The sequence below is a fragment of the Choloepus didactylus genome, chromosome 21, assembly GCF_015220235.1.
Source record: "Choloepus didactylus isolate mChoDid1 chromosome 21, mChoDid1.pri, whole genome shotgun sequence".
In the NCBI taxonomy this organism is placed as follows: Eukaryota; Metazoa; Chordata; class Mammalia; order Pilosa; family Megalonychidae; genus Choloepus; species Choloepus didactylus.
This window is the reverse complement of record NC_051327.1, coordinates 23,605,424-23,618,545: the sequence shown is the minus strand read 5'-3', so window position 1 is coordinate 23,618,545 and position 13,122 is coordinate 23,605,424. Positions and strand designations below refer to the sequence as shown.

Genomic DNA, 13,122 nt, shown 5'->3' with positions numbered 1-13,122 from the left:
GGGTGAGAGGAGCAAAGCTTTCATCTCTCTCCGACAGAACATTGTGGGAAATGGAATATGGAGGAGGCGAAAGGGACTCGGCAGCCACCAGGAGGCTGTGGATGGCGGGAAGATTGGAGCCCAGGTTCCCGCACTTGAGAAGATGCAGGGTGACTGCAGCCGCAGGAGGTGGCAGGAAGGCTCCCTCGGGCTGCTGTGATCAGCGTCCCCTGCGGGGAAAGGCACACGTCCCTCAAACTGCCGAGGGGGACCAGCACTCACCCTACCGACGTCCGACTTTAAATCTCAAGGAAATGCACAAGCAACTTTATTTCCTAAAGTTGTAAACGAGTCTGGGATCTTGCGGGCTGATGCGGAAGATGCCAAGATGTATATAAATTAAACAATTTTAGGACTGTTAAGAGGAAAGAAGTTACAGGTAAAATAATTCTTCTGTAGCCTTTAGTGACTCACAAATTACCTAAGGGCTTTCGTATTTTTTCTCTTCAAATCTAGACATGCTTTGGATATTTTTTGTGTCTATTGTTTTCTAGACAATGAGGGGCATACATAACCAGGGACGTCCAACTCCTGCCTTCCAGGGACATAAATGAGGCTGAGATGAGAGGAAAATAGAAACATCTAGGCAGTAATACAAGGCAGTAAAAGGAAAGAGCTGGAGATAAAAGCTGCAAAAGAGGGAGGCTTGACAGCAGGGCTCAGTGGTTCTCGAAGTGTGCCCCTTAGACCTGCAGTGGTGACACCGTCACCAGGAAGCTGGTCAGAAAGGCGAGTTCTCAGGCTCCACTCCAGGCCTAGAGAATCAGAAACCCTGGGGCTGGAGCCCAGCATCTGTGGTTTCACGGGCCCTCCGTGTCACTCTGGTGCACGCTGAGGTTGCAGAACAGCTGATTTAGTGGACGTCTCTGTCTGTGCCACTCAAAGGAGGGAAGTCTGCAGGGGAGAGAGGGGAAGCCTTCCCCAAGGTGGGCGGATGGGTGGGCGGGAGAGGAGGAAGGAGCAGCACAATCAAAGACTCAGGGGCATTGCAGCCCCCTGGGTGGGCACGTGAGTCAACCAGATGTAACACAACTACTGGATTCTGGATTCGAGCCCGCGAGGACATAGGTCTGGAGATGCTCCACCATCTCGGTCCTGCCGGGAAGAAGAGGAGTCTGGCAGTGTGGACGTGTAAGGAACCACCTGAGATTTGAAGGAACCATCCTCCTCCTGGAGGACAGTGGAACCAAGAGAACAGAGGAAAAACTGGGTCCAGGCGTCGTCAAATGAATGCCTGAAGCCTGGCCCGTTCCTAGCCTTTTCAATTACATGAACCAAGAAATCTCTTTTGCATTGAAGTTATTTTGGACTGTGTTTTCTGTCCCTTGAAATTTAAAGAAATCTAACAGATGGTTTGGGGACAACAGAGTCAAAGCTGGTGCTTACACCATTATGGCTCACATAGAAAAACTAAATCACTGGAGTAAAAGTGTGAGGTCACTCTCAGCTGGATGCAGCCAGGAGACTCCAGCTGCTCCAGGCCCCGCTCGGCTGCAGAGAGAGAGATCGTAGCCCCCGTCACCCCTGCTTGGCACAGGGGGTCTCCAACACGTGGAAAGCTCTAACCTCCTGTCACCCAGAGCCGACAGCAGCATCTGCATCACATGGGAGCTGCTCAGAAATGCAGAATCGCAGGCCTTGCCCCAGACAGACTGAATCAGACTCTGCATTGTAACAAGAGCGCTGGGCTATTCGTATGTCATTCAAGCTCAAGGACACTGCTCCAATCAATGAGCAAAGTTATGCTGAATTAAATCCCAGCTATTTTAACAGTCAAATTGGATTTCTGCCCATTCAATCTGATCCCAGGCTATACCTCCAACGATGGAGATGATAAACTACTAAGTAACACTATAAGTCTAATCTAAACTAATATAATATAATCACAACATAGTATAAAATATGGATTCCACTTCGAAGTACACTAGGCATCACACAGTATTTTTTCATGAATACCCCTTTACTGATTTGCATGGATATAATACTGCAGAATATTGCGATGAAATATGTACCTCATGTGATGGCACTATGTTAACCACAGTCGTCAGCATTATGCTAAACACTTGTTGAGTGATGACTCAGCTCTTAAGTCTGTACATTTCCATTCACTGAGTGTCCAGATGGCAAACTGGACACTTGACTGGCACCAACATGACGTTCCTTAGAAACAAAGACAGCTGGAAGGGCCTTGGAAATCTCTGTCCGTTCATCTGCTACAGAAAGTAAATCCTATCTTGCTTCCTGTATTTCAAAGGGATTCTTTCTGTGGCCTTCCACTGTGACAAAGAGCTACTCAGAAAGCCCTTCAGGAGTCAGTGTCCACTTGTGGTCACTGTTCTTAGCACAACTCAGGGTAACAGGAACTGAAGCTGTGAGGACACCCTGGGTGCAAAATTGCAGTGGGATTGGCAAAAATAGGAAAGAATATTTAGAGTCCACATAGGACAGATAAACACAAATAAAACCTATCCTCATACATGCAAGGTTTTACAGATAAATGAAAATTACTTTTGGCCTTTTCCCATTTTTACTCTTGCTATCTTTATTTTATTTAGGTCAGAACAGATACCATCAAAGAATAAATGACTACCAGTTCTTGAACAGTAAGCATACACTACTGAGTCCATACGCCAGTGAAGAAATGCACTGAGGTTCAAATTCTAGGCAGGGGGCCCTTCGGGGGTGCCAATTACGGACTGGAAAGTAGCATCTGGGTGGAAGGGAAATGAGCCCATGGCTGTGGGCACAGTTGGTTCCAACAAGTCCCGTTGTCTTTTGTTCAGGAAAGTGTCTTCGCTTTCATCTGGTCCAAGTCGGGCTCGGTCAAAATCCATGGTCCTGCAGGAGCTGAGTCTGTCCAGAACCAACAGTGATGGAACCCAAGAGCCGGTTTTGATATCTCCTGGAGAAGTGCTGCTGTCAACGGAAATTTTCATTTACCACCCAGATTCATTTAGCTGACACTTACTGATCATCTCGTATTGATCGCTTTATTCTGTCATTTGCTCAGAAGTCATCGCTTTAGGGAGGCCTTCCTTATCAGCCTATCTAGGACTCATGCCCCCTCCCTGCCCCACGCCCCACCCCCTGGCCCTGCTCTCTCCCACTGCCTGGGAAGCTCTCATGTGTGTGCTCCTTGCCACACTTTTATTGTAAGTTCCAAGAGGGAGGGGCTTTGTTTTGCTTCCAGCTGCATTTCCAGACTCTAAGACAGCGCCTCACACAGAGCAGATGCTGGGTAAATGTTCCTGAATGGAGAAAAACAATGCATCAGTTGCCAGCAAAACTAGGGTTTTAAAAAATAAACGTATTACAAAACATAAGGCAGATGCTGTAGGCTGTGGTAAAATATTTTTGTTATAGTAAAATGCCTGGGGAAATGGCAGCACTCACCTCCTGCTTTGGAAGGCAGTGTATTGGCATCATAAAATTCTAAATTCTTCTGCCCTTTTCATTCAACAATTCCACCTCTCTGAATCTACCTTAAAGACACACTGCATCTCGGACAAACGGAAGCACGTACATGGATGTTTGTAGCAGCTTTTTTTTGTGAAAAGTTGGAAACAATTCTCGGGTTCTGTTTTAGTTTCCTGGTTGCTAAAACAAATAGCATGCAACAGGTTGGCCTGAACAACGAGCATGTATTGGCTCACAGTGTTGAGGCTAAGCGAAGTCCAAAATCAAGGCCATGCTTTCTCCCAGAAGACTGTGGCGTTCTAGGGCTGGCTGCCAGCAGTCCTTGGTCCTTGGCTCTTTTGTCACATAGCAATGCACATGGCGGCCTCTCCTGGTTTCTCTAGGTTCCATTGACTGCTGGCTTCTTCCTGTGGCTTTCTCTCTAGGTATCTGAATTTCAGTCTGCTCAAAAAAGGAATCCAGTAAAAGGAACAAAACCCATCCTGACTGAGACCCACCCTGGTTCAGCTGGACCACCCCTCAACTGCAATCACCTCATCCAAAGGTCCTCTTTACAAGGGTTCACACCCACAGGAATAGATCAGGTTTAAGAACATGCTTTCCCAGGGTGCGTAGTTCCAAGCCACCACAGGCTCCATCAGTGGCTTGCTCCTAGGGGGGTCTCACAGGAGAACCCCATGAGCGCTCAGTGAATGCAGCCTTAATTATGTACCACAGGACTCCTGTCCTACTTAGCATGGCCTTTTCCACGAGCATCTGCATGTGTGACTTGGTCAGTTCAACTGGTAAACACGATCTGGTTCCACAGTTCATGGCCCCAAATAGGGTGTCTTTAACCTGCTATAGTCTGAAGTCTACCCCTTGAGTGGACTGCCCACGTCTGCTTTCAGTTCTGCAGAGCTAATGCTGCTGGGAAGCCACAGCCGACAGCATCGGGTCTCAGCTTTGCCAGACAGTGTCTCTGCACCAGCAAGTGAGACAAGTTTACATTCAGGTTTCAGCAGCATGGTTGCTCCAGGCTCAACCAAAAGATCTTCCTATGTTTTTTATCAATCCAAAGCCATATATCCACTCTGGGAACTCACTGACCCTTTCTTGCCCCACTTGGAGGAGAGAACAGGGGCCAAAAGCACCATTTGAAGCTGCTTATTTCAACCCTGCAACCAATTCCCCAATTCACCCCCCTAACAGGCAACAAAGCAGACAGCCTCATACTACTCCACTGACCATGGTCCACGTGTCATCTACCAATTCCCAGGAGTTTTGCCCCCATGCCACTACTTGGACTTTGGGGCCCTTGTCTGCCTCTTCCAGAAAACCATGATTCTGTCTGTATCCCAAGCTTGCTAGGAAAATTGCTAGGTCAGAATCAGTGAAGGGCCTGAGATTTCACCCCACTCACAAACTACCAATTTATTCTGCCAGTTTCATATACATATGCTGACAGAAGACACGAGATCCCTGGGTCAGAAACACAGACAATATTGCTCACAGCAGAAACAGTAACCAGAGAGGAACCTGGTGTGGTTTCCCTGTTCCAGTCCTCACAAGTCCCCACAGTAAGGGCCAGATGCAGTGGGGTACACCACAGGAGAAAAGCCCCAAATTAGAAGAGGCTGCTAGTATATCTGCTCATCCTCCTTCTGGAGGTTTTATCTTTACTACCCTGGAAAATCTCCAGGGAAGGACCGCTCTAAACCTCTCTGGAAGAGCACACTATCTCTAGTGCACAAGACATGTTTGCCATTCAAATGTGTTCTTTGCTCAGGAGGTCTGGCCTATGCAGGAACCAAACAAGCCACCGAGAATTGTCTCCTAACAATATCATCTTTTGTGAATTGTCTCTTCAGATCGTTGGCCCATTTTTTAATTTGACAGTTCATCTTATTATTTTTGAGTTGTAAGGGTGGTTTTTAAAATATGTTTTGGATACAAATCCTTTGTAAGATATATGTATTGTAAATATTTTTTTTATTTCTGTGGTTTCCCTTATTTATTTAATGATGTCTTTCGATGAGCAAAACTTCTAAATTTTTTATAAAGTTCCATGTATCATTTTTTAAAATTTTATGATTTGTGGTATTTGTATCCTATTTAAGAAATCCTTGCATACCCCTGATTATAAACATTTTCTCCTGTGTATTCTTCTGGGAGTTTTATAGTTTTGGCTTTCACATTTAGGTCCATGATCCATTTTGAGTTAATTTTGTATATGTTGAGATATCCAGTTGTTTGAGTACCATTTATTGAAAAGATATCCCCCCATTGATTTCTCCTGGCACCTTTGTCCAAAATTAATCAATCATTCATGCAGGGCTATTTCTGGACTCTATTCCAGTACAGTCCAATAGAAATATAATCCCAGAAGCAAATGTGAGCTACATATGTAATTTTAAATTTTCTAGAAGCACATTCTAAAAACTGGGTAACTATTGGGTTGCCACTTTAATAACCCATGGTTTAGTCAGCCATGAATACTTATCCACTGGTCCTGTTTTCATAAAACTGGGTCCATGATGGCCAACACAGGCTGTGGTCCATCATGAAATGGGGGTCAAGTAAAATAAAACAGATTAAATGGATCCATAAACTGGCATCCTCAGCTGAAAGTAGAGGCGATGAGTTGTGACTGTCAACATGCTTTTATACAATCAGTGCTAAATATTTCCTCTTACTCATGCTGTGTAGAGCAAACAGCAAAATACTGAATCCATACTCAATGCCATGAGTAATATGAAGTTCAGTGTAGCCCAAAGAGGCAAGAAGTTCTTAAAGAACAGAATGTTAGAAATAACATGCAACTTATGAGTTAAGTTTCTGAAAATAATTGGATGAGACTCTGTGGTTAAGAAGAAAAAAAGATTATGGGAGAAACAATACTAGATGAAGGAAGATTGTGAATAAGCACATCTTTTTAATTGTTAATTAGTTAACAAAAATAAACAGCAGAGATGTAACGAGATGATGTACTAAGCATCACTTCTTGCTGACTCCAAATTCTATAAAATGGCAGAAAAATATAACTTAAAAGGGAATAGATCCAGAATAGTGCTAACCTCTAAATTTGAAGATTTTTGAAGTATAGAAAATACATACAACACAACCTACAGAGGGGACAAAAAAACAACAAAAACAATAGTCCAGAAAACATGTAGCCAGAGTTCAGGAATGTGCCAAACCCAGAGCAGAGCCGCAACTGGAACTCAGACTCCTAGAATCCACTCCCTAACTCTGCTAATGTTTTCCTGAATATTTAATTATTTTAAAAGTAATTTCATGTTACAAAACTGTGGCTCAAAAGGCACACACACAAAATTCTCGTAAAGGTATCTCTATTCATTATCACAACAACGTTTTTCATATTTTTGTTTTATACGCATTTTCAAGTGTATTTTACATATGTATAATTTTTAGTAGTGTGCATACTATTTTATATCCTGTTTTTAATTTATCCTTATGTAAGTATTTTCCGTCTTGCCACTGAGTCTTCATAGCTGTCGTTTTAATGTCTGCAGTCAATTGCCTGTACCATGACTTATTTTCTTCCACCCTTCTTTTTAAACATTTGGGTTGTTTCCAATTCTTGCTATTATAAGTAACACCCTCATTAACATCTTTATTTCCTCCGTTAAATTTAAATCTGCTTTTTTAATTTAAAGCAGCTGCCTTGACTTCTGTGTCATTCTTTTTGGAACAGAAATGGAATGTCCTGGTTTCCTAACAAAGAGCAATTTAAATTTAGGTTTACTGACAGAGCTGTGTGACAAGTCGGAATAGCAATGGCTGAGTTCCTAAAGTGTTTTAGACAATGTCAGTTTAGCTTACTTGGCCCTTTTTGATGAACAGAGTAAGTCCCATGTGGCTTCATTTTAAAGTGAATCTCAAGGCTGGTAATTTTACCTATGCCCAGGAGTTATTTTTAAATAATATCACTCTAGTTTTGTTATTGGTTTAGTTTCCTCATTGCTAAAGCAAATACCATGCAAGGGGTTGGCTTAAAGTACTGAAATTTATTGGCTTACGTTTTTGAAGGTGGGAGAAGTCCAAAATGAAGGCGCCATTGAGGCAGTGCTTTCTCCCGGAAGGCTCTGGTGTTCCGGGGCTGGCTGCCGGCCCTCCTTGGTCCTGGGCTTTCTGTCCCCTAGAAATGCACATGGCAGCCTCTCCTGGCTTCTCGGTTCTGTTGACGTCCAGCTTCTGGCTGCCCCCTCCATCTTTTTCTCTCTGTGTGGCCTTCCCTATAGGCCTTCTGCCAGGCCACACCTTAACTGAAGTAACCTCTCCAAAAGGTCCTATTTACGTGGGTTCACACCCACAGGAATGGGTTAAGTTTAAGAACATATTTTTCTGACGTCCATGGTTCCAAGCTACCACAATTAATTTCTTCACATCTTATTGCATAACATCAAAGGTTGAGGCCATCTATGAATGCATAATATGCAAGGTACTTGAAATAGTGTGTAACTATTTCTGTTTCTGGTTTTTTGTTTTTTTGTTTTTTTCTTTTTTCCATGAAGACTTTGTTGTAATAGAAAGAACAATGTCTGGTGAGATTGCAGCAGATTTTGTGGGATGGGATGAGGGGAGAGGGAGAAGTGAATAAAGGAAAAAACCAATTGGGGGAGTCTTAAAAATTAAAAATATGATTGTTAAAAGTTTAAACTCAATAGCTGAGGTGAATAGTGGATGGATACAGTTGAAAATGAATTATTGCCTGAAAAACCAAACCACTCCATCAGCCATCTGTGTTTCACAAGAATTGAGAGAATGGAAGGGAGAAAAAAATGTTACTAATAAAATGATTCAGAGATAAAGACTAGAGTGTTTAGGTTAAGTGAATTCACTGATAATGGAGCATTTTATATACAGACAAAAGCTAATTTGAAGACACTTTCAGACATAACTAGGATTCAAAGAGTTTACCGTCTGTATTAGGGTTCTCTAGGGAAACAGAATCAACATGAGATATCTATAAATACAAGATGTATAAAAGTGTCTCACAAACTGTGGGGATGCACGAATCCACATTCCACAGGGCAGGCCACAGACTGGCAACTCCAGTGAAGGTGTTCAATGAGCTCCTCAGGCAGTGAACAGGCAACTCTGATGAACGTGTTCGATGAACCCCTCAGGAATCACTTCACTGATCAGCTGAAGAAGTGAAGGTCCTCTATCTGTCTCACTGAAAAGTCTTCAACTATTTGGATTAATCCGGCTGACTGCATTCTCTCATTGTGGAGGACACATCCTTCGTTGATGTCATCAGTCACAGCTGTAGCCAATTGATTGATGATTTAATAAACCAGCCTTCTGGTTTATTAACCAGCCACAAATGTCCTTGCGGTGAGGTTAGGCCAGTGCTTGCTTGACCAGACACCTGGGCACCATCACCTGGCCAAGTTGACACATGAACCTAACAATCGCACCATCCATAAAACTCTTTTTAATAAGTTATTTAAGGACTTACTTTACCTAAACAAAGATAAATGCATTTAAGAAAATATACAACCTAAGATGGAAGTAACCATGGTGAGGAAAAAAAAAAACAATAAAATCAAACCACTCCAACAGCCATCTCATATGAATTTCACATGTGGATAATTGAAAGAATGGACGGTAGAAAAAATTATCTATCTAAATAGTTCATGATGCAAAATATTTTTAATTGTGTTACTAAATACTTGAAGCTAAAAAAAATTCTGTGATATTTCAACCTGGAAGTCATGTGTTAGTGTCAAGAGGGGGAAGGAAGACTGGTAGGAAATGAGAAGAGTAAAATGATACTATGAAGTCTTGTCTTAGTCAGGAAAATTATAAATACCGATGAATTCTAGACATAGAAAACCTTGAAGGATAATTACTAGAAAAATAGAAACAGATGTATAGCGTCTTAATTTCAGACTACTGGAGGGAAATAATGAATCACACAGCAGCAGAGGCTTTCTGGCCTACAAATGTCTCCTTCAGTCTGTCACCACGGCTGCCTGGTAAAGAGACAGGTGAGAGGAGCTTAGCTACTCTTGTCAGAAAACTAGAATAAAAGCCTTACATTCTTAAGCGATGATTGGAATGTGGAGGAAAACGCAGGTGGGAGGCTGCACCTGTGTGAAACATCAAGGTGCAACTATGGAGGCAAATGGTCAGGGAGCTGAAGGCGCACCCATGAGCCAAACTTTGCTGGGTTCAGGGGGTGGGAAAGAGCTGCTGTAATTTTGAGATGAAGCCATACTGGAGAGGGAACCAATGGTATGGCTTGGTTAGAAACCGGAAAGAGCAAATAAAAGATTGCCTTTGATGGTGCTTGGCTAAGTAATCCAGTTTCTCCTTTTGAAATGTGGACTTGACTTACAAAGCGTTTCTGTCTGAATGCTGGAATGAAGTGAAAAGCCTCCCCCACACCTCCTGCGGAGGCATTCCTTACTAGGGTTCTCTCATGGAGAGCCTCCTTCCTAGATAAAATTAAAGGGGACAGAGTTCCCTCCATTGCTTAGACATCTCAATGTGCATCTGGAAAGTTTAAAAATACAGAAAAATAAGGGAAATATCCCTGGAGGAAAAGGATCTAGCAATTCTTAAGACTGTGATGTACCCTAACTCCACAGCTGCTTATGTGCCTGGAGAATGTGAAGAACAGGTTATCTGGACCCCTCGGCATAGGTGCTGGTTCTTTGGAGACCCCCCACTCAGCCCAGCTGCCGGGAGGGGCCCCCTTGGGCTGCTCTGGTCCATAGCCCCAGCTGAGCTCCAGCCAGCCTCCAGCATCAGCCTCTGCGTGCGCCATCTTGGACGTCTGTATCAGTGGAGCCCCAGTTGCCTAAGGCCCCGGGCAAGAACTGCCCAATCAAACCCTTCCAAAATCCCTGACCCAGAAAACAGAGAGCAGAACAACGTGGTTGCTTTAAGCTTTAAGTTTGGGGGTTAATTTGGGTAGCAATAGATAATTGGAACAACCAAGCAAAAGAGATATGCATCTGCCTGGGCCAAGGGAACCGCCAAAGAAAAGACCCTGGAAGGGACTCTCTAAAGAATCCTGGAGAGTGGCCCAGGAGAGAGACAGAGAGACACTTTAAACAGCTGCCAAACTTAGAGAGTGGGTTGGCTTGCAAGGGGAGCACCAGTTCTTGCCTCTTTCCTCCTCCTCCTTCAGGCTATAGTGAGCTCGCTGGGGGATGCAGAGCAAAGAACAGAAGAATTCCATCAGGAACCACTGCCCCAGTGCAGGCTGACAGCCTGGAGCCAGCCCAGACTAGGAGAAGAGTGGAGAGTTCATGCAAAATCAAGTTTGGAGACTTGATTAATATCTGAGACTGCATTTCCTTCTTAAACTGACCTGGGACTTTTTGTTACATAAAAGTGGACCTAATAGGAGCAGGGGTAAGTTAGCTGCTGAAGTGGAAGAACAGAAACGAACAAACAAAAAAAAGCTTTCTGATTGCACCTGGAATCATGTTTATTCAACACACTGGGTGCAGGCCTTTCTAACGTTAGGAATTTTCATCTTCGATACGGGTTTCTAGATTCCCTTATCATCCTGGATCCTCTTATCTGACTAGACTGCAAGTTTGTCATGGACTTTTCTCTTAAAACAGAATCAGTGCATCAGCCTAAGGCTTGGACACGAAGTTTTGCAAAATCTGAGTCTTGATGTTGCAAAATCTGAGTCTTGATGTTGTGATGTCCCCAGGTCTCTCCTTCCAGTGTTGCAGAGGGACTGATCCACCAGAAGATGGAGACAGTGATTACATCAACGCAGGGTGATTTCACAGGCACCAGGAAGGACGTGCACACACTTACGTACACACGGGCATGCACACGCTTCCACACTCACACGTTGCACACATACCAAAATTAAACATTCCTTGAGTCTACTTAGTGTCGCTCACAAGTTCCCAAAAGAGACTCTTGGTGGGCGGTGTCCTGTCATCCCCCAGACAGGGCTTTTCATTTTTGTCAAGGGTTGCAATGCAAATCCCTGGAGCAAGCCAGACAGGTGCTGAAAGCATCTTTGTTAGCAGGTAGAACCACAGTCCCAGCGTGGCCAGGTCGTTGGATTAAAAAAAAAAAAGTCAGAAACCTGGATTCATTTTTGTTGTTGTTATTAACTCTCATGATTTCTGTATCTGGGCAACAAAATAAAATAATATTTAAACATTCTATGAGCCAAGAAAAATAAATATACGCACCTGACTCAAGGGGTTTATGATCTCCAATTTAATAAGTCTCATAGGTAATAAATCACGGGGTAATTAAATGATTGGGGCCAGAACTTTGGATCCAGCAGAGAGAAGGAGGCAAGCTGGGGAGTTGAGAGACAGAGCTGTCACTTTGCCATGGAAACCCCACAGGAGAGGGCTGACATTTTTTCAGTATTAAGAGATCAATGGGAGATTAATACTCATCCTGTACATCGATGCAGAACTTCAAGCCTGAGGGCTTGTTCACCCATCACCCCGTTTGCCCCTTCCTGCAGCCTGTGCACTTTCAAGAACGTGCAAAACGCTCTGACGCTGTTACAAGGAGTCAGGACCCAGGCAACTTCACTTGCAGAGAGGGAGAAAACGGTAACAGGAGAACCCGGTTTCGGTGGGAAAACTTGGAAATAAGTTCTTTTTCCCACCTTCCTCCACGCTCTCTTATCCTCCCTCTGTGTGACATGCTTTCCCTCTCTGCGTTTGCCTGGCAAGGTTGTCAGGAGAATGCAGGGGGAATTTTAGGCTGTATATGTGTCAGTAGAATAAAAAAAATTTTTTTTAAATAATGGGACTGCACAACGCAAGCAATGAACCCTAATACAAACCGTGGACTATAGTTAACAGGACAGTTTTAAAATGTGCTTTTATCAATTGTAGCAAATGTACCGCACAAATGCAAGGTGTTAGTAACAGGGTGGTTTCTGGGAACTCTTTTCTATGCATGGTTTTTCTGTAAACCTATAACTTCTCTAATAAAATTTAAAAGAAAAGCAAATGCTGCCCAGTACTGGAGGATCCCATTCTCTGCTTGTTGATACACAAACAATGCAAGCAAACCCTGGCTAACATCAGGTGGGTCCATAATCAGAAACAATAATTAACCAGAGCCAGTCTCTCCAATCTGGTGACTTAGAGGTAAATGTCCTCTGACCAAAAGCGGGGCAAAGTCCCTTTGGCCCCAGCATCCCTCTGGACCCACTCTGTGCTTGGACAATTCCCCCCCGATTCCGAACTCCCCACTGCCACTCTGCTGGCCCGCGCCTGGGAAGGTTTGCAGATTCTCTTTCCATGCCAGGAGTGTGCTGCCCTTCTTTGTCCCATTTTTCCCCTGAACCCAGCTCACAGGTGAGCTTGCTGGAGCTTTCCAGTTCAGACACAGCCTTCCCAAGAGGTAGTGTTCTCCCTTTGGTGTGCAACTCTGGCTCATCTGTATTTCGACCAGTGTCCTCTCACATATATTAGGCTTTTTGTTTTCATGTCTGTCCCCCTCTTAGGTCACAGGGGTTGGGGGGCTGCCGGGAGGTGCATGAAGGCGAGCTGGAGGTCAGGCCGAGCAGGCGCCCTGGTATTCGCAGATTGAATTGAATGACTAGGAGACTGCCATGGCCTTCAGCATGCACACTTGGTGACCAGGGGTGCACCTTCTGCCCCCTGTACTGTTCCTGGGCAGGTTTCCCTGCAATCACAGGGACTT

The 13,122-nt window shown here is 44.0% G+C and overlaps 1 protein-coding gene across 1 annotated transcript in view; it reads right to left on the bottom strand.

The window, feature by feature from the left end:
• Positions 1–294: 294 nt before the first annotated feature.
• The window catches only part of LOC119517048 (cytochrome P450 3A8-like), a 34,039-nt gene continuing 21,211 nt past the window's right edge, over positions 295–13,122 (bottom strand). Inside the window, 1 exon segment of the mRNA XM_037813522.1 lies at positions 295–3,287. Coding sequence (XP_037669450.1) covers positions 3,258–3,287 — 30 coding nt within the window. The 3' untranslated portion in view covers positions 295–3,257.